Source organism: Bombus affinis, chromosome 3 (genome assembly GCF_024516045.1).
Source record: "Bombus affinis isolate iyBomAffi1 chromosome 3, iyBomAffi1.2, whole genome shotgun sequence".
Lineage (NCBI taxonomy): Eukaryota > Metazoa > Arthropoda > Insecta > Hymenoptera > Apidae > Bombus > Bombus affinis.
This window is the reverse complement of record NC_066346.1, coordinates 2,380,887-2,400,976: the sequence shown is the minus strand read 5'-3', so window position 1 is coordinate 2,400,976 and position 20,090 is coordinate 2,380,887. Positions and strand designations below refer to the sequence as shown.

General features: G+C 36.1%; 1 protein-coding gene across 2 annotated transcripts in view; it reads left to right on the top strand.

Moving 5' to 3' along the window:
- Positions 1-20,090, top strand: part of LOC126914992 (uncharacterized) — a 649,115-nt gene that overhangs the window by 316,686 nt on the left and 312,339 nt on the right. Inside the window, exon 5 of one of the 2 annotated variants that reach the window (XM_050719322.1) lies at positions 15,075-15,110. The exons of the other annotated variant lie outside the window; for it this stretch is intronic. Within the exon in view, the coding sequence (XP_050575279.1) occupies positions 15,075-15,110 (36 nt within the window). The remainder of the gene's footprint in view (positions 1-15,074; positions 15,111-20,090) is intronic. 2 annotated transcript variants of the gene reach the window in all.

Here is a 20,090-nt window from a genome sequence, read left to right as displayed (position 1 = left end):
TATCATTATTTATGACAATTTCTTCGCGAATGAGCTCGTGAAGATACGTCATTTGTTTCTTAACAATAAAAATATTACCCTGCACCTATGTAATGGAATTAAAAAATTTATAAAATGTAGAACTCGTCGATTCGTCTTCTAAAAGACTCAGATATACGGTATGTATATAATCTTGCCATCTCTGAGGATAATCTCACAGAGGAAACATCAAATCTTCTATATCAGACAATTTCGTCAGCAGCAAAACGAATTTCTACATTGTCCTCTCCTACGTTCCATTATTTTCTAAAAGTACTTGTCACGTTGCACCCTGATAATGGCCAATTCAAAACGTGGCAGCCGGATCTCTCCGTGTCAAGCAAGTTGAACAAAAGTTGGTCGCCGGTGGTAAAACACTCACCGTGAAGCTTTCAGAGCGTCGAAGACTCGAGAAGAAGAAGAAGAAGACCTCTGTTCGAGGTCACGGAAGCTTTAACTGAGCGTCTCCTTTCGCGATAAGAGCTTTCCTTCGTGCTCTTCCTTCAGACTCTCTCTGTTATCAGATGATGCATCGTGATAGAGACGAATAGGTGGCGAAGAGAGTGTACGGAGTGCAGCTGCTCGCGCAGCTAGCCTAATTACCCATAATGAACGTGCCGCTTTAATTGAAAACGCTTCCCTTCGTAAGCACGACTTTTAGTTTCGGATCGAAGGTCTTCTTGACTTGCAAAAGCCCAGATGAGAGGGCGGAAATAGGGCGAAAAGGAAACCAAGGATTGCGGGCTTCTTGTCGAGAATGTAACTTGCACCCCTTCTTATCTTTTCCTTCTTTACACTCTTGATTTTTCATTTTCTTCATTTTCTTTTTTCATTAAGAGCTGGATGCCAGTTTTTACTTAAGTTGGCCCATATGAAACGTTGGTTTTTAAATAAAACTTTAATTACACTTAGTTTCTGTAGATCGTCATATATATGATCGTAATATTCAACAACGTAATATTCAACATTTGCTTCGACGCAATTTCTCAAATACTTATTAGTTTCGTTATTCCAGATTTTACATACGAATTGTGTATATACATACTTATTACTCGGAAATAGCAGTAGCGCGAACTTAATGTTGAATTTAGATGCGAATGAAATTTTTGTCTTGATTTTAAATTCAAATTTAACGTTTTCTTTAACTTTAAGCACGAGCAAAATTATTTTACCTTTAGTTGCTTGCATTTAACATTCCCTTTCTGAAGCTGCAATCTGCTACAGCGCTCAACGATTCGTTGAATAAAAATAGAGCAAGCATGTCAAAATTTATGATGCACCTTTGTCTCAAATATAATTATACGTAAAGCCACATAGATATAAAATAACGTTAAAACTCTCAGTCTCCCTCGTCATTTCTAGCAGTCTAACTATAGAGATCGACATCTATGAAAAGTTCTCGACGATACAATGTTCCATATCGAATCTCACTACCAAATTAAAATAAAATTTTAACATTACTCATAATGTTCTTTCTCTGTTAAATGAAATCAATTATTAGTGTTATTGACACTAATTTTATTTCACCACCACACCATTAATATTCATTTCATTTTACTTTGAACAAAAGTCCAAAATCCTCCATTTTCTCAAACGCATGATCGGCGAAAGCTGCGCTACGAGGAAACCACCGTATCTTGTAGACATTATCCAAGGAATAAAACAGCATCATAAGCAACATCCTTCCCTAGAAGGGATCGAAGGGAAACAAAGCAATACTCAAACGCGATTCAGGTCGATTGATTGAATCAACCACGAGCTTGCTAGCATGTGGTTGTGGTTCGTGTTTTCCTAACCTCGACCGATTCAATCGACCGATTGTCTTTCGATTGAATGCCACGGTGGCCCCTTCTTCCGGTCGGTCAGATATACGAAGCAAGGATCGTTTCGCTATTCGATTTTGGGTCTTTGTTCGATTCGGAACAGTCAGAAGGCCAACGACCATGACAACACCGTTGTCGTCGTCGTCGTCGTCGTCGTCGACGACGACGTCTACGATCGAGAATCGTTGAACAATGGCGTGGTTGACGCGAGCGTCTCGACCATTGTGGACGTTAACGTTGCCGGTATTATTATCGGGTCTAGACTTCTCATCGCCACCAATCGATAATAAACTGCCAGATAATGATCGTTCGAAAGTGAAATAACGTTAGGTACATACTTGCGAGTTTGAATTATAATTTTTATTGCTATTTTATACATCTTTTTAAACCTTCCAATTCTAGTCGTGAGTGGATTACGGGTATTTTATGCAAATTGGTATCTTTTATGAAAATGAGTTTTGGAGATTTGTTTCGATAAATAAATATTCTGGCGAGTAGTTTGCTACGAATATTTTGTATACACGTGTGTATTATATGCATCCTGGATATTTTCTTGCATTTCAAAATTTATACTTTCAGCTTAGTTTTGAATCGTGATGAAGGAAAGGATCAAGATAAAAAGTTTTTAAAAGTATTCGGATATTTATATGAATGTCGAAACTTTCCCGAAATTTTATATTTTCAAGCTTTTATATATCTGTTCTCCATAGTTTTCGTTTTCAAAATTTAGATATTTTTAATAATACGTATTTTATTTTCATCTAGTGTTAGCCCGAGCTGAAATGAAAATTCACGCGTAAAAGCATCTGGTCGTTGAATTTGATCATTTTTTCCCTATATAATCTGTACCTTGCATTTAATGAATACAAAAATACCGAATATATTTATGTTGAAAAACGACAGAAGGTCTTTAGTTCCGTACGAGATGCTACATTGTTTTTTATTTTTGCATCATAATCTGAAAAGCTATAAAGATGTAGGTACGTGTGTATGGTATTCTCTGTTTTTCGCCAGAACAATTTATTCACGAAGAAATTGTTTTAGTAAAGCTCAAATTTACAAATCGCTTCACTAAAAACCATCTTGTCCACCCATAATAGAATTTATTCTCTCCCTCTAAACTTTTCTCTAAAATATCAAATTCTGGTAAAACGATAACATACCAAACATGCAAACATTTCATTATCAAAAAAAAGTCATTCCCATTCGCTCACGACACATCGTTCGAACACACTCTCTTTTCCTCTTTCTCTCTCTCTCTCTCTCTCTCTCTCTCTCTCTTTCTCTCTCAGCCGCATTTCGATTAGCCCAACCATCAAGACGCAAATGTCTTCATCACCGTCAGTAATCGACACCAAGAGTAGTCCTTGGGTGAAATTTTAATTGGCACCGACCGACGGAAGATCCCATCCCCGAAACTCTTCCCGTTACATCGTTGCTCCCGAGATGAACTTTCCATTAGCTCTCAAACTCAAAGGATTTTCCTACCAGATATTCTACTAGCTGGTAGGAATATCTTACTAACTGGAACCGGTAAGAACGTTTCAAACGATGCAGAATATGTACTTACTGTCTGACGATAAGAGGTAAAAATATCAAGGGAGAATAACAAGGAATGGGTAATGGAGGCTTCCGACTATACGTAATTAAAGGAAGGTAACTGATTCCGAAAGGACATATGCTCCTCTCTACCATCGGTCGTTCCTTCGTTACTGTTCCGTCTGTTCGTCGTGTAGCAGTCTACCTTGCGCCATTTTACAGGAGAGTTTCGAGCACGACCGCAAGCCTCAGCAACGAATTGCACGCCGGCAATTCCAGCCAGGCTGTGCTGATCTCGAGAAATAATTTTGTCCCGCGGTGGATGAATAACTTCGTCCACTTTAGCAACAGTCACGGCAAGTTTTCCGTCGGTTCATGACAGTTTGTAATATTCACTCCCTCCCCTCGCTTTCCATTCGCGCCGTGGTTATCGCTATTTTTGTAACGTGAATACGCCTCGTTGCGGTTGAAGAGCAATTTCCGGTCCTCGGTTCTTCAACGTCACAACTTGACGTCGACTATTCTGTTTTCGAATAAATCACGCTTTGTTTTCACGATACTTCCCGGTGACAGCGTTTTGCTGTTGTTCTTTCGATCGATTCAGGGCTTTCTAAACGTGGGAAGTTTTTGCTCCCTGTAGGGAGCTGTGTTACTTTTTGAAACACCTCCTTCCAGGCAAGCTTTTGACTGATCCTTTGCTCGCATTAATCCTGCGGCGTTTGTCGAATTTTTCGGCGTCAAACTCAGCCTGGTTCCAACGTTTAACAATAAGATTTTTAACGACTTTGCGATAAAATTTTCCTGCACAAAATTGTAATGGTAAGTGTCATATATCGTTAATAATTTTTCCATTTTATCTTCAGAGGTAAAAAATCGTTGAACGAATCGGATATGATCTACGAAATGTAGAACGATTAATTAAATTGTACTTTACTTAATATTTTTTGTATTATCCAAAAGAGAGTGAAGGAAGATTCAAAACACCTAATTTTATATGTCGATTTTTCATGCACCGTTCACACATTCCAAAACTTTCTTGACAAGATGGATATTTCTTTGAAAACTGGGCAACATCATATTTATCATAATTCACTTTACAGTCAATTAATGAACTGCGAGTATCAAGTACCATGAAAATTATAGCAAATTATTATAATAATGTTTATTCCATAAAGTCAACTTATTATCGTAAAACCCAGAAAGAGAAGACATGCACGCAAAAGTACAATTATTAAGCTTTTGCGTGTAAATAAAATGCAATTTAAGAAATCGTTTCTACAAAAGTAAAAGGTATTCGCCGCAAACGTAAGTCGCCTCGCCATGTTACCTAATTCAGGCTGATCTTAGGAAGTAAACTCGTTGCAGAATCTTGAAACTTAGTTCATTCTAGGAAGAGTTCGCGAAACTTTAGCAATACGTCACGAATACCTAGATTTTCGTCTTTTCCAATACGCGTTGCGTGATCGTCCGTGTAATTTTCGAAACTTAGATTCCTTGCAAACATTTTGAGTGCACCCTGGCTCTTTCGTTTTCTCAGGAACATTGTGAAATGGAATTTTGTATCGTATCCAGGACCAGAGTCTCTCTATTTTTTCGCGCAATCGAAGTTTCTCACGAAGTTGAATCTTCGATTGAAACTCGCGAGCAACGCCAAATGGTTCAGCTTGATCAAAAACGTAATTCGAAATCGGATCGCGTTGCAACGTGCAGCTCCAGTTTCGGAAACGTTCTCGTACGTGTGTTATCTTCAGCTCGCGTTCTGCTGTTTTCTCCGAGCAATTTGGAAAATTGACAATAACCACGCTGTCTTCGTGCAAGTTTCATGCTTCTAGAATGAAGACATTTCACTGAACGAGAAAACTTTCCGTGGAGTACGCGTGTCAAATTTAAAGATGATACTCGAAAGAACTAAAGGACAAGGTTGTAAAATTTTATTATACTGAAATATGAATTACTTACCTAACGACGAGTTGTAATTTAAATTAGAAAGTTAGAATAAAAGACAAATTGAGGAAGTTTCTGAAAGACAGGGCTTATAACACGAAATGGTGAATAGAGAAAATTGTGTTGCAAGTTTTAGCTTTCTAGTCTTTTAATATTAGCTACTTTCGAACTGATGATTATACCGCCTCTTAAACCGATAAGACTCAATATTGACGCAAAGTTTCATTTCTAATATTTTTCAATCAATTTACGGTATCGAATTCTTTCGATAACAGGATGAAACGCTATGAAACGGAATACCAAGGATTAAGGCTCTCTTTCTGTTACTATTTCTTCCACTTAGATCGTACAATTTTATGAAATATAACGACATTGATTGGAATTTACATTTTATAGGTCGACATTATCTCAAGCTATAAACGTTAGTCTTTAGTATAGTTTTCCGATTTGCAACAGACAGATCTAGACGACTAGGACATTCTGAAACACATTGAATCTTTATTCCCAATGCTACATCATAGCTAATAACTGGCAGTTTTCCAGAAGACGTAATATCACCTTCCAATAACATGAAACATCGAATTTTATTTGACCAGCGACACCATATTGCGGCGGATAGAAATATCGTAATGGAAAACCAATATCGCAGTTTATTTCGAATCTATTACAACGATTTAACTAAACCTCTGCCTCGGCCCAACTTTATTCATCGCCAAACATTTTTTACAACAAACGCTTTATCGACTGTCGTACAATTTCACGTAAATATTTCAAACTCTTTACCCATAAAATGCTAGACTATAAGAGAATACAATATTCTTCACTCGTTTTCCTTTTGTCTATTTCTAGGAGACAGTGGGTAACCCTTTGTTATTTATGTCGCTGCAAACATTCAGATTCCACCTGTGTTGGTGGACAATTTCACGAAACCAATGCGAACTCTTCGTTGCCCAATAATTCATATCCTTTTGAAATAATTAATTTGAGATTATGTCTGTTATATCATTAATCTCTGGCCTTATTTCGTTCAATATCTTTTAACGTAAAATTTGGTGCTTCATACAGAAATACGGTAGAAAAGCATTGAATCTAAAAAACTGAAAATAACCGTCATATCCCGATAAAAAAGCAAAGAACAAATCGATCACAGTACTGTATGTAATTCTTAGAGGCTAGTAATTTCAGCTTGGAACATTTTGTCGCGCTGCAAATAAATTACGAATTTTTTAAGTTCGCCGTGTTACAAGACTCGCAACCTGGTATACTTAAAAATCGTATTTCTATTGAAAACGTTTCGAAAAGCGTGGAAATAAAGAGGAAACCGTAACGTTCGATCAATTTGGAACACGTATTCTCCTATTATTACCTGTAACCTCAACGTTTTAACCCTTTAGATGAACCTGGCTAGAGCAAGGAAAATAAAAGGAAAACACATAGGTGGATAGCGCTGGAAAAAGGATAGCTTTTCTCAGCTAGAATGGCGGTTTGTAGCTCAAAGAAATATTTCGATGTTGATTTCGACGCGAGCACTTATCCCGGTAATTTCAAGCGCTCGACAGGATCTCGAGGAACTCGAGGCGGATTTCCCACCCCAGGAATACCGCGAAGCCGGCTGGCGAAGTCATTTCACGAGCTGACTGTCGCTTGTGCGAAAACACCCTCTGATATACTCTCGACGATAGCTCTCGCAGCCGAACCGGATAAAGTGCTGACGTTGTTTCGTACGGAGACGCGGCTATATACGTGCAGAACAACGTGCAGACACGCGCGTATAGTTTCGAGTTATTTTGCCTTGATACGAAGAGAAAAGAGAATAAAATGTTGGCAGAGTATAGGTGTAAAGGTAGAAGGAAGGAGCAAGGTATTTTTTGAACCATTTTGATAATGCTTGAAAGCCACCGTTGGAACCTACTGTGAAATCCGATGATGCGGTGTACGTGTTTCGTGTGCTTGTGCTTTATTTCCTTGAAAGGTCAAAGTTGAAAGAGAAAGACGATATTGAGGACGATAGTAAATTCAGATAGATAACATTTTCGTTGATTATTTTGTCAGAAGATGTTACTAGGCTGTGAGTGATTGTACGTTTAGGAGGAATTTAAAGAGTCAAAAATATACGGAATTCATGGAATATGCGAAACTATTCGAAATATCCAAAGTAAATTATTTCTTATAATAGTTAAGGAGCGAAACAAATTCCTATTTATTTCTGTTTCGTCTCTTGTATGGTGGGTGTGTCTATAGTAGCTGTGTTTGCAAAGCTACAAGATCGTACCAACAACTACAGTACAATGAAGCTCGAAAGGGTGAAATCATCTTTAATATTCATGGTTCGTGGAATAGAAAATAAAACAGAAAATTAGAAGCTGGTTTATATTTTCTTCTTTTAATAAAAATTTGTTCGGAAGTCTGTAAAAGAATTTTCATAATGAAACTAAAAACTCAGGCATCAGAAACTACATACCTCGTTACTATTAGAAACAAATAAAATTTCCTAGAAAAATTTGAATATTGCAAATCGTAGCAAAATACCAGTTTAGAATAATGGCGCGATAAAATCTAATTGTATTCACAAAAACAGATATCCATCAAAATGAAGCAAGTAAAAGTGAACGAATGATAAGAAGAAATCTTATTAAGAATAAAAAGGAACAAGTTCCGTAAAAGAAGGCGAAAGATGGAGGAAGTACGTGGAAGTATTAGACTGAGAGATGACTTTCGACAAGCTGAGGATTTTCACGTGCAACGTAATACCACGGTGGTGTTATATCACGAGTTCTCGTGCTGAGCCTCCTACGAAGAGACGATATTTAACTTATGAATATTTGCCGACGTACGATATGAGGTTTGTGCTTTTCAGGGGTCTAAGTACAGCAGTGGATGCCCGACATGGGCGAGCATAGGGATGAAAGGGTCGTAGCTACTTCTTCAGCGAGATACACACATCTTATTTGTTGCAATGTAGATACACTATCGTGCTAAAATATTGTATTGTGCCTAGAATATACGTATTATGTCTCATTTCATCACTCTTCTCTGTAGGAATAATACAGCGATATATTTATAAAAATATATCACGTATGTTGCAGGAAACTTTTGGAAACTTCACTGGTACACATTTACATTTGCATGGTACAAACTTTTTGAAAATCTCTATTTCTGACAGAAGGATATATATTAGACGACTATATTTATTACTCTGTTTCTCATTTTTAGTTGATCAGATTCTAAATAAAAATGTATTATTTATTACATTCTAAACAGACGCTATAAATTTACGTTAATTTTTCAATGGGTACACATCGACTCATTTTGTAATCGTCAAAAATTTCGTTTTACTTGAGCTCTGGGTCGATAATACGATCGAATCGGTGCCTATATTTATGAAGCTGGAAGTTATCTTGCCGATGTTAGCGTGGCAGAAAATTCAGATGTAGTTACCTTCGAAAGTGGACCGAACGACGGTTAATTAAAACTTTTCTCGAGAACGTCTTCGTATTACTTGCGCTCGATCCCTGCGGCTGCGTTTCGATTCCGACAGTAACGATTCGACGTTATTAAACCACAGCGATCGTTCGATTGTGACTTCGAAAAACCAACTTCGATTGTTTACTCACGAGCGATAAGCTCTTCGCGCTTTTAAAGTATGAAATATGAAAATCTCCGGACGGATGAAGCGGAAAATACGCAACCAAAAATCGTCGTCCTTCTGATAAAACGAAAGCTCATCCATTGTTCAGGGTATTATATCTCACTGAATTAAATAAGCGTGTTTTTCTCGGGCTTCGATAAATTTCATTTTAAAGAGAAAACATAACAATTTTTATTTTTCAAATAATATAGACAACTTTGATTTGTGTCAAGATCGAATAAATCATTTTTTAATAATTTTCTGTTTTCGTTGATTAAAGTTTCTAATTAAATAATAAATGTATAAATTTATAACCCTGAAACAAATTTAACATTACAAACGTATATTATGGATATATGATACGATACATCATATGATCATAAATATGATATTCATATCATGTTATTTGTATAATTTTACAATATACTGCTGATACATCTCGATTTTCATGTAGTTCGTATCTATTTATTATTAGCTAGATTTCTACATTTCTGTTTAAAAATTCTTCACATATAAGTTATGTACCACAGAATTTTTTATAAAATATCTTTCAATATTCTATTTACGTTTACTAAAAGTTTGCAAATAAAGTAAACATATAGAATAAAGATACTATACGAAATTTATAATGAGATTTCTTCAATGCAGAAATATTTGCAGCTTGCATAACTGCATTAATAAAAATTTTACATTATTGTTCTTCGTTATCTGCCTCTATTATTCAAACTACACTCACGCATTTCGAAACGTTTGTATCGGCTTTACAGATTTAGCTAGAATTAACGTGCACGACTCCGACATTTTTCCACGAGAGGAGAAAAAATGAACAGAGGGATATACGATGGCATCGTGAACACAAACAGGATATTTCGTGTCTTTTGTTCCTTGTAACGTCGCCTCGTTATTCAACCGGTGTGTTATAACAATAAAATGCGAGGAAATGTGTACATTTTGCTCCTTTTATATTTTTACAAAATTGATTCAAGCGTGGCTCGTTATAAATCTCCTTGTTATAGAGTCTGCAAATCTGTGGGAACGTTCCTTTAACGTTATTCGTAGAATAGTATTCGTATCATCATTGTTAATCGTCCATGTTTCTCGTATAATTATAATATAATATCGTAATATACTATTCTTTTCTCGAGTCAAAGATTTCTACTATTTGATTAGTTGCAAATTTGATTAAGCGGGAAAAGAATTGAAAACTTTAGGAAGAAGTGAACAATCTTCTATACAATCGTTTCATGTAGGAAGGAAAAAGTTTCTGTAAAAGAAAAGAACGAAGAAATTCGCGTAATGTGTAAATATATTCATACGTTTATTTATATATGTACGTAGATATTACGTGAGTATAATGTACGATAGAAAGTTTCTCAAATACGTTAAAAACCAATGTATCACAAGATATTACAGAAGTAGCATTCGCTTTAAAATTGTAACAGCTCCGTAATCCCTTATACGTGGCTGTGATAGTATTGTAAATTCAAATCCATGTTCTCCGAAGTTTAAGCTCCATATTGAAATGCCTGAATTGTTGGATAATGTCTTCCGAGGCTCGATTAAACATCGTCGTCCCGAGGGTCTTGAGGATAATGGAGGAAGTGAGACGTTACCTTTCAAAAGTTGGAAACCTGTCACGCACTAAATATAGTATTTAAATAGAAATTTGAAATTTTGAATAGAGAAACGTTCAAGACCGACGAACGAAGCAAAATGGAAAATACGAGATATGGTAAAAAACAAGACGGTGGAAAAATATTAAGAAAATTGCTCCATGGATTATCTCAGTTGATTGAGTTTAATCCTCAGCCATGGCTAGCCATAATCTTTTCAATTCCGAAAACTTTATAAGCTTTCCTTATATCCTTGTTCTTGCAGCTTCTTTTGGCCTGGTTAAAGAAATGCGACGCTGCGTACGAAAAAGAAGCTCTTTAATGGAGCCTTTCTCTCTTGATCTTACACCCATTCTCGCTTCCTATTCATCCACTAAATTCATCTTTTGGTTTTACCACCATTGCTGCTTAACTGTTCGTATCCCATTCGTTCTAGCTGTTTCGTGCACGCACGCATTCATCAAGATTCCGTTTACGATGCATTTTAGAATTTTAGGAGGAACGCAGAGATATCTCGCCAACGTTAAAATAAAATTCTGGAGAAACGATGAATTTGAGAATATTGGTCGTAATACCATGTTGAAAGATAATTTGCTTTCTTCATAGGTAGACTACGAACATTTACGCAAATTCATATTCTTGTGAATGGAATTTTGGAACGAAACGACTAAAAAATGGTACTTAGATAGAAAATTGTTTTACCTATCGAGTATCGTAATAGAAAAATAAAAGAATTTGTAATAAGAAGATTTGCCTATGAGATACTTCAAGTATTGTTGAAGGTTTCAAAAATTTGCCTTCGATAAAATTAGAATTGAAAGTCACAGAGATATTTTAGATACAAATAATGTAAACTCTGCTACGAGCAGTTTATAGCAGTTTGAATATTACGCTACGAAAATATGGATTCTTTGGGTAGAAAATTAAAGAATAATTACTGAAATTACTCGGGCTGGCAGACGCGGTGGAAGTTCATGAAAGTTGGTTGGATCGTTGGCTCTCAAAGTAAACCGGCTCTACAATTTTACAGCGGACTGATTGCATCTAGATTAACAGTCGCAAAGTCGTGTTCAGAAGTTTCGTTTCCTTAAGCAAACGACAGGAAGTAACATCGATCTGGTAGGCTCGAATTACGAGAAACCATTCTTTGCAACGATTAAGATTAATCAAATTATTCTCGATCCTCTCTCTTTTCAGTTTACGAATTGAAATCGTTTTACATTATTTTTGATTTATTTTTATCAAATATTATATTATACGAAAGATTTCTTTTATGGAGAAAAATGATCGCAGACAAACGTAGATCTGTTTAAAAGTGGGAAATCGTATGAGGATAAAAGTCGAAGTTAAAATTAGAAAATCGTATCAGGATAAATGTCGACGTTGGTGAATTATTGGCGTTTTCCTTCGTTTACTCAAGAAGATTTTACCATGCTTCAGAAATTTAATTAATTACGGAGCTTTGTTTCTTTTGCCCTGTTTTCTTTACATTTCCTCTGCGTTATTTATTCAACTTCAAACTCCTTTGAGCGGCTGCCTCGTGACTTAACCACTTTTCTTTTAGTTGGATCAGCTTGTAAACCTAGGATGTTGGGAAGATTTCTTTTTTCAACGTACCTTTCACTTAGAAGGAGAAAGAGGAAGAGGGAGCAAGAAATGAAAAAGCTCTGGGCGAGAGCAATTTTGTTTTTTTCCCCCGTGTCTCGTTTCAAGAATCATACATCGACGATGCATAAAATGAAATTTGTGTCTTTCATCAGAGCTAGATTATAATATTAAGGTAATTAGAACGGTTTTTCGATGTAAACGTTATTACTGAATAGAAAATTTGTATAATTAAGATAATTACATGAATGTAGATCCATTTTCGCGTTCGCTTCACGTTCCGTACGTTGAAACTAATTGAATAATATCCTTTGTTGCGTGCATTTTTTCTTATTTCCATTTCAAATGAAGTTAAAATTATATTTCATAGACCTGTGGTTTCGATGAAATTAAAAAATAGCACCTTTCTTCAATTTGTGTCGTTAAATGATACGTAACAATTATAATCTGCAGTAAATACCATTAATGATTTTTATCACGATAAAGAATACAAACAAATATGAAATTACATAAATAAATCGGCTGAAACAACTACAAGCCATCTATAACCCAATGATATTAGTCGAAAGTTTTGTATATTAATTAAATATATATTGAAAATTAATTCCATAAACATGTCCAACTTTTTACTTTATCGCACGTCTTTAGAGAAAAACAAACAAATGAAAACTTAAAAACCATATAATAATCTATTAATACATACGTTTCTTCAGCCATCCAAAAGAATTCTTTAAATATTTTCTCGAAATATTTAGAAGACTGAAAAACAATAATTTAAATTTCCTTTTTCAAATATCATCTTTAAGTTCTTTTGTTTTCAAACGATGACAGGTTCCAGATCTCATTGTCTCTGAGGATAGAAAATTTCTATCGTTTCGTTTTTCCAAGTTCGTTACAAACTTTCTTTCGTGTCTGTTCGTTCGAACGAAAGGGAAGGTCGAAAAATTCGCGAGGAAACGCGACAACTGCTCGGGACTGAAAGCTTTCGATTCGTAGTCTCGTAGATTCGGAACAAAAGACGGTCATCTCGCGAAACACGGAATTTCCAGGAATATTTGTTTGATATAGCGGTTCCCTCGGTCCGGTCGGTCCATTAGATCGACAAATATATCCCACTATCTCGCGACGAGAACGATGGCGCACCTCTTCTTGTCAATCCTTTTTTTCGCGCAACACCGGGAAAAAATTTTGTCCGTGGAACGTCCGTGACTAACAGAAGAATTCATTTCTCCGCTCGGACAAAAATATTGCAGGTTCGACTAACAAGATGTCAGACAACAAATGCTAAAATATTTATACCAGGCGTGTTGGAATAAAAGTGCGGCTCTTTGTGTACCTATTGGCCGGTTCCCTTCGTATCTCTCTTTTTCTCGATTGCCTCGTCAAACTGGATGGGGAAGGGATTCCATCCGGTCGAGCATCGATTTTAAGCTTTTCCGTTTGTTTGTTCCACCGGAACGCACTGTGTCTTCGTGGCTCAAAAGGCCCTCTCCTTTCGATAGCCTTTGAAACCTTGTTTATCCGCTACGAGCTGAAATGCTCGGGTCCGAAGGGTATTTAATTTCGTATGATGTGCGAGCACGAGTCGCGCACACAAGCAGGACGAAATTCGCTGGGTAAATAATAAGTTATCGACGAAATTGCGTGGAGTTGAAGGATCTCGTTTAGACTTTTTGTAGATTTTACGACGAATTTGGCAGATGCTTGCCAATGTAAAAGGTAGATTCGTTTGGGCAAAGTTGGATAAACTGTGATTTGAAAGGGAAGTAAAGAGTGGTGTTTTTCGAGCTGTGCATGTGATTGGTTAAATTTGGTACGTTTGAAGTAAAGAAACTTCGTGTCGCGAAAAGTATATTGTAATTGCTACTTTATTTGATGTAATTTGTATTGATTCTTCTAAAATTGATTTGAGTAAGATTCGTAATTTCCTTAAAAATTTATGTTGTTTACTGATAACCAAATCAATTAAATTTCTGTCATCCATAATGATTACTGGTAGTCAAAAAAATTTTAATCGTTCATAAGGGGTTATTCATAATGAGAACAATTATAAATTAATGTTTTCTAATCGTTTCATTTTTTTTTTGAAATTTATTTGAAATTTATTGATAACTGTCTTTCACTCGAATAAACATTAATTGTTTCTCAATAATATTTTGTTAAAAGATGTTTTGAATAATCGTCATTTTGGATATCTGCAATATTATATACATATAGATGATTACAATTAAAATAACATAACAAAAATAAGTACTTAACCCCAATCATGTTTCTGCATATATCAATAAAAGCCTAATATCTAATTGTGTTAAAAACATTTGTATATTTTCAGAATTGTGTAAACAAAAATCGTTTATACTTCAATTAATTTAAGTGTATTAATTTTTGTTTAGTTATTTTTCATGAAAATTAAGAGCATTCGGAAAACTGGTATTACAATATGAAATAATTATCGTATCCTTTTACTAGAATGTCTTTTATCGTAATTGATCAAGAATTTATTTACTAAACAATCAATTCTATAAACTAATTTGCCATAAAAAATAATTTGACCTTCGTATTTATTAATATCATCATTGTTTATTAATAAATTCAACAATGGGTTTAATAATATCGAACAAGAAGAGGCATTTACAATATCCTCGATACCGTCGATATTCGCGAAATTGTTAAAATTCCTGGAATCGATAAGCACACAGAAACTCTCGAATGTTTAGAGAGCCTTTCGTGTTCTGGATACTTGAACGGAACTTTCGGCGCAAAGAATAGACGAAAATCAAGTAATTCTCGCAACGTTCCGTTTTCAATCATACCTTTCGCATCTATGCATTCATAAAATTCATAACATTCATCTTCGATCTGGACAAATCGCATTAAACTTTCAACGCATTCGTTTCCTTTCAGACTTGCAAAAGATTTGAAATCTTTAAAGCTCGCCTGGTAAGTGTTTCTAGTTTTACCGTACGGAATGTACTTGTTTCCTATTTGTATGCATAGCATTTCGTTTATTTTATTGCAGACGCGACATTCTCACGCAATTTTTACAAAGATCTCCAAGGTACAGTTTTATAAGAGCAGTGACACGTCAGCTAGTACATTTTTCTCGCGGTTTTGAAATTTTAACGAGGAGCAACGCGAATGCATGCAACGTGATTTCATAATTTACATACATTACTAGTCTTCCTACAGAGTGATCGTTAATTTTCTCGTGGCTGATTTATTTTTACGCAGCTTAATTATTTCTTTAAATCGCTTTAAATTCTTAACTTCTATTTTTAATCATTTGGTTATTCTTTTATCCATACCTTTATTCCTTCGTATACGCTGTCAATCATAAGTCACTAAATAAATCGTACATTTAGGAATATTATACTCATCAAGATTTATGTTATGAATTACAGTTTACAATATTAAAAAAATTAATTATCGCAAAAATGTGACAACAATAGAAAATGAAATCATTTCAGGTTTCCCAATTCTTTAAATTTGTAATTAAACTGTCAAAAATAAGGAAGTACCTGGATTTCATTTTATATTACTTCCATTATACTATTACTTAATTCTCTTTCACATCCACTTATCCACTCTTTCATCCACTCTGTCGCACATATCTGATTCCTTACAGCCATTTCTAATTCCTTCCGTAAAGATAATTTCTTTCTCTCCATCGTCGACAGGCGACCGGGTCAGAATTAACAGCGATAATTCGTACGGTTTCCCGGAAAATAATCTACGGTCCATTAAGTAGATTCCGTAACGCGAGTAAATTCGCTGGGAGAACGAGGCCACAGTCCTGCAGAGAACACGTGACCGTCGGATTTCCGCCGGGACAAAACGTTCATGGACTTTTCTTCGAGCGGCCACGTAATCTTGCATGCCCGTTAAGCGGCGGACGGAATTAAAACGAGCCAGTACGCGTAGAACGTATAAACGAAAGCCCGGCTTTGTTCCATTTTTTCCCCTCGCTGTCGGCCAATTCCACGCCGCTTAATGTAGCCGTAAGGGGAACTCACGAAAATTGTCCACGACACGTCACCAAAGTGGAAGGTAAACGTGTGAGAATTTGGGAAAATAAGGGTTCCGGGGAAGAAGTACCTTTGAATGATTTATCGTTCTCTGTCATTGAAGATAGTTCTCTTTCTTTTTTCCTGATAAATGGAATCTGAGAATTTATGAAAAATGCCCGGAAACGAGACGTACAGGAAGAAGTTAAATGCGTTTAAAGGGAATAGATTAATTAGGCGTGTGGACTTTTCAGTAAAGTAAAATTCCTGTCAAGTTACTTCATATTTATTCTTTTTTCTTGATAGCTAGATAGATATGTATATTTTTATCTTCTTGAAACTCGTACCCTCGAAGCGATCAAAATGACTGCTTTCAGATTCTTTGTGTTTATGGTTATTAAAAAACATGTAGGGATTCTTGACAAGACCATTGTAGAATTTTACTGACAAACATGGGGATATATATATTTCTTTTTTACAAACTTCTACCTTTTGATGTATTTAAAACTACAAGTTGATAGTGTTCATTCTTTATGAAACAAAGAATACTCGAGATTTTAAAATTTCTACGGTATTTGTAAGAAAGAAAAGCATTCCGTTAATTTTTAGTTTATACGTACAACGATATACAATAATCCACGCAATCCAGTCCTACCTTCGATCAATTTTTTCCTACCTCTACTATCTCCTCCTCGCGTGACCGAAAGTCCATTGCACGCCTAATTAAAATTCACGTACCATGTTCCATACCATGAACGAGCTCGGCGATAACAATACAATTTCCACAAGCAGACCGAACATACATGGTAGAATAAACACACTGTTTTCCATAAGAGGCTAAAAGAGAACAAGGTGGAAGAATCATTAGGACTTGCTGTTACAATCGTTCTAGGTGGAAAATAAAGCCCAATGAATGATAAAGAAGGCGACAATGGATCGCGTGTTATCCTCTCGCCTGTGAGAATTCTTGCCTGTTCGTTCGAATCCTTCTAATTAGAGTCCAATTCGACGAGGGCAACGAGCTCGTTTCAACGGGAACATTCTGCACGTTGCAGCCGAATTTCCTTTTAATTCACGTCCCCGACTTCGTCCTGACTGTTCCGTACATGGCCAGGAACTACAGCTTCTCTCTTCGCCACGCAATTTGTCTTCCCTGTTCGCTCCCTCATTTTTTTCTTTTCTTTTTTTTTTTCTCTCGTCCCTTGCCAGTTTTCGTGGCTGACCGCAGTCGTCTGCTCGGAATCCCCTTGTTAAGTTACTCTCGGCTCGGTCTTCATTTGCTTCGAAACTCGAGACGATTTCGTCTGCCTGGCTAATGGACTCCCGCAGTTTAACAATTTCGTAATTCGGATAATTTTAGGTCGCTGCTTCCGAGAGAAGCGTGGTACGTTCATTATTGGTTAATGGTTCATGGAGATGTCTGTGGTGTTTGCTTTGGGTTGGGTTGTGTTATTATATGTCGTTATGGCAGGGAATAATCGATCGATGTACACGGATACGGCTGAGATCGTTGGATCATAGGGGGCCATAACGCTTTCGGTTAGGTGTGGATCGGAATAGGAAATTTTGGGATATTTATTTTTACTTTGTATTCTACAGTCAACTGAATCTGTATCTGTGTCTGAATTATATTACATGAGAATCATATATTTATGAATCGAATATTTTTTATAAGCATTTTTTCTAGTTGTTAATTATAAAGCAATAAAAAAGGTACATAGGTAAATACCTTGCAAGACGTTTTCACAACTGCTATTCACACGATCTTGAACTATTCGATAGATAATAAAGCCGTTCAAGCTGCCTTGAATCGTGCAGAAAAATACGTGTGCCAGCAGAAATGATTTATTTGATTTGCAGAATTCGATATGTGGTGACGATGTCTATGTGGTTCAATTAATTGCACGAAACCGTTTAGTTTTCTCTGTTTTCTTTCTTGGTATACTTTAATGCTTGTGAGTACTTTTATACTAGAGGAGAAAAGGAATGGTCGCGGTTATCAACTGTAACAAAAGTCACCACGAAAGTATCTACAGGAAACATAACAAAGAGTCGCCTAATCCGCTGTGTCTAGAATTGCCTGGGATTATTAAGAAGAAAAATGGCAAGATAAGGATTCCAAAATTTGCACGAATTTGTTACTAACCGTTATTTACAGCGAAAACTGGGAAATTTGTTGAGAATGAAGAATGCATCGGGTTTATAAACTAGGAAAAATATAAAGTGAAGTTGCTTCACATAGTAACATTAAGATAGATCCACGAACATCCATGCTCTATTTATACAATATAAAATCATACTAATTCTACCTAAATAACAATTTTTTACGTTTCAATTAATATTTTTACGTAGCGATATTTTTTACAAGAAACAAACTGTTTTATCCCAACTATGGTATTGATATTCACAATCAAAGATAAAATGAAATCAATTAAATAAAATTAATTCAATTCAAATTAATTCTCTCGTAACGAGTTTTATGATAAGAATCTTACAAGTTTAGTTTTTGAAAGGAAATAACAAAGGTGCATTACATGTTATTGTGGAGGGAAATAAGGAAAGGACGTAAAGCTTGGTATAAAAATGTAACGAGTTCTTTTTTCAGAAAAGCATGTGCCTTGGGTGATGCCGTTCTCTGTTCGTGTATAAAATAGCTGGAACTAATTAATCTCCTCTGAAAGCACAAGTTGAGAATGTTCCTCGAGGCTTTGTTAAGAGCATTTTACGTATTCACGATTTGTCGAACCGTCGTCGAAGGACGCGTTTCCTTGAAATTTTAATGTCACGATAAATCGTACATCGGACAATTTATCCATCGTTCATTAAATTCACATAAGCCATATTTTACCTCTCGGCTGTTTCTTAAATTGAAAGGATAACTGCCAATAACTGAAAACCGTAAATTCATAGATTAATTCTCATGATTTTGATATGGAAATACGCCTGTTTTAATCGAAGTATAGTATCAAAGTGTTGTAAACTAAACATACTTCGCTTTGTAGTTTGCGATATCGTCCAAAGTTTCTCCAAATTTTTTACGTTTTAACAACTTGTCGGTGAAATATTACAACCTCAGAATCTTCAACATCGACCAACTTCTTCAAAATTAATAAATAAGTAGTAAATAATAGCGAAGTTCAGTGTTCTTTAGAGGTTCTTTACCAATTCACTTTTCACTTTTTCACCTAAACATCTCAAAGTTCAAGTAAAACTTATCGATATCTCCAATGAGCCACGAATTCAATCGTCAAAATGTAACATTGGATTCTTTGTTCTTTTTAAACTAAAATTTTCTGCGATTCTATAAAACTTTCACCGATTTCGATCTTTAACCAGACACATACTCACCCTTCGCTTATCTACGTAATTCTTTCGTTCAAACGTTTAAGAAAATTCAAGCAAAGTTCATCAGCGTCCACGATCAATCAAATAAAACGTATTACCGTCGAATTACCAATGATCGTCGATGAAAAGATCGAACAGCTACCTGGAACGTAACGTTTCGTTCGCGGCTGCTGTGCTCATCCAGATTCGGATTTCTTTATCAATTTTTCGCGGCCAGGCATCGTGCTTTTGGCGCGAAGAATCCTCCTTTATCGCGAGAACGACCGGATCGGTTTTCAGTCCTCTGTCATCAGGCACGGTTGAAAAATGGCTGCCGGCCCCCAGGGCCGTCAAGTGCCATTACGCCGGACGTGGATAGGTTACATTTTTAATTTCCTCGTTCGGCCGTTTTGACGGAACATCGATAATGGTTATCGCCGCCGGTCGATACATCGTCGCAGCCATCGGCGCCAGGTGAATTCACTTACACGCTCGATGGCTGGTGTCTATATAAGCGTAACGTGACGCACGATCGAGATTAATGAAGGTACGTGTGAGAGCGAGTCTTGAGGGGATTCGTTGAGCGTCCGCC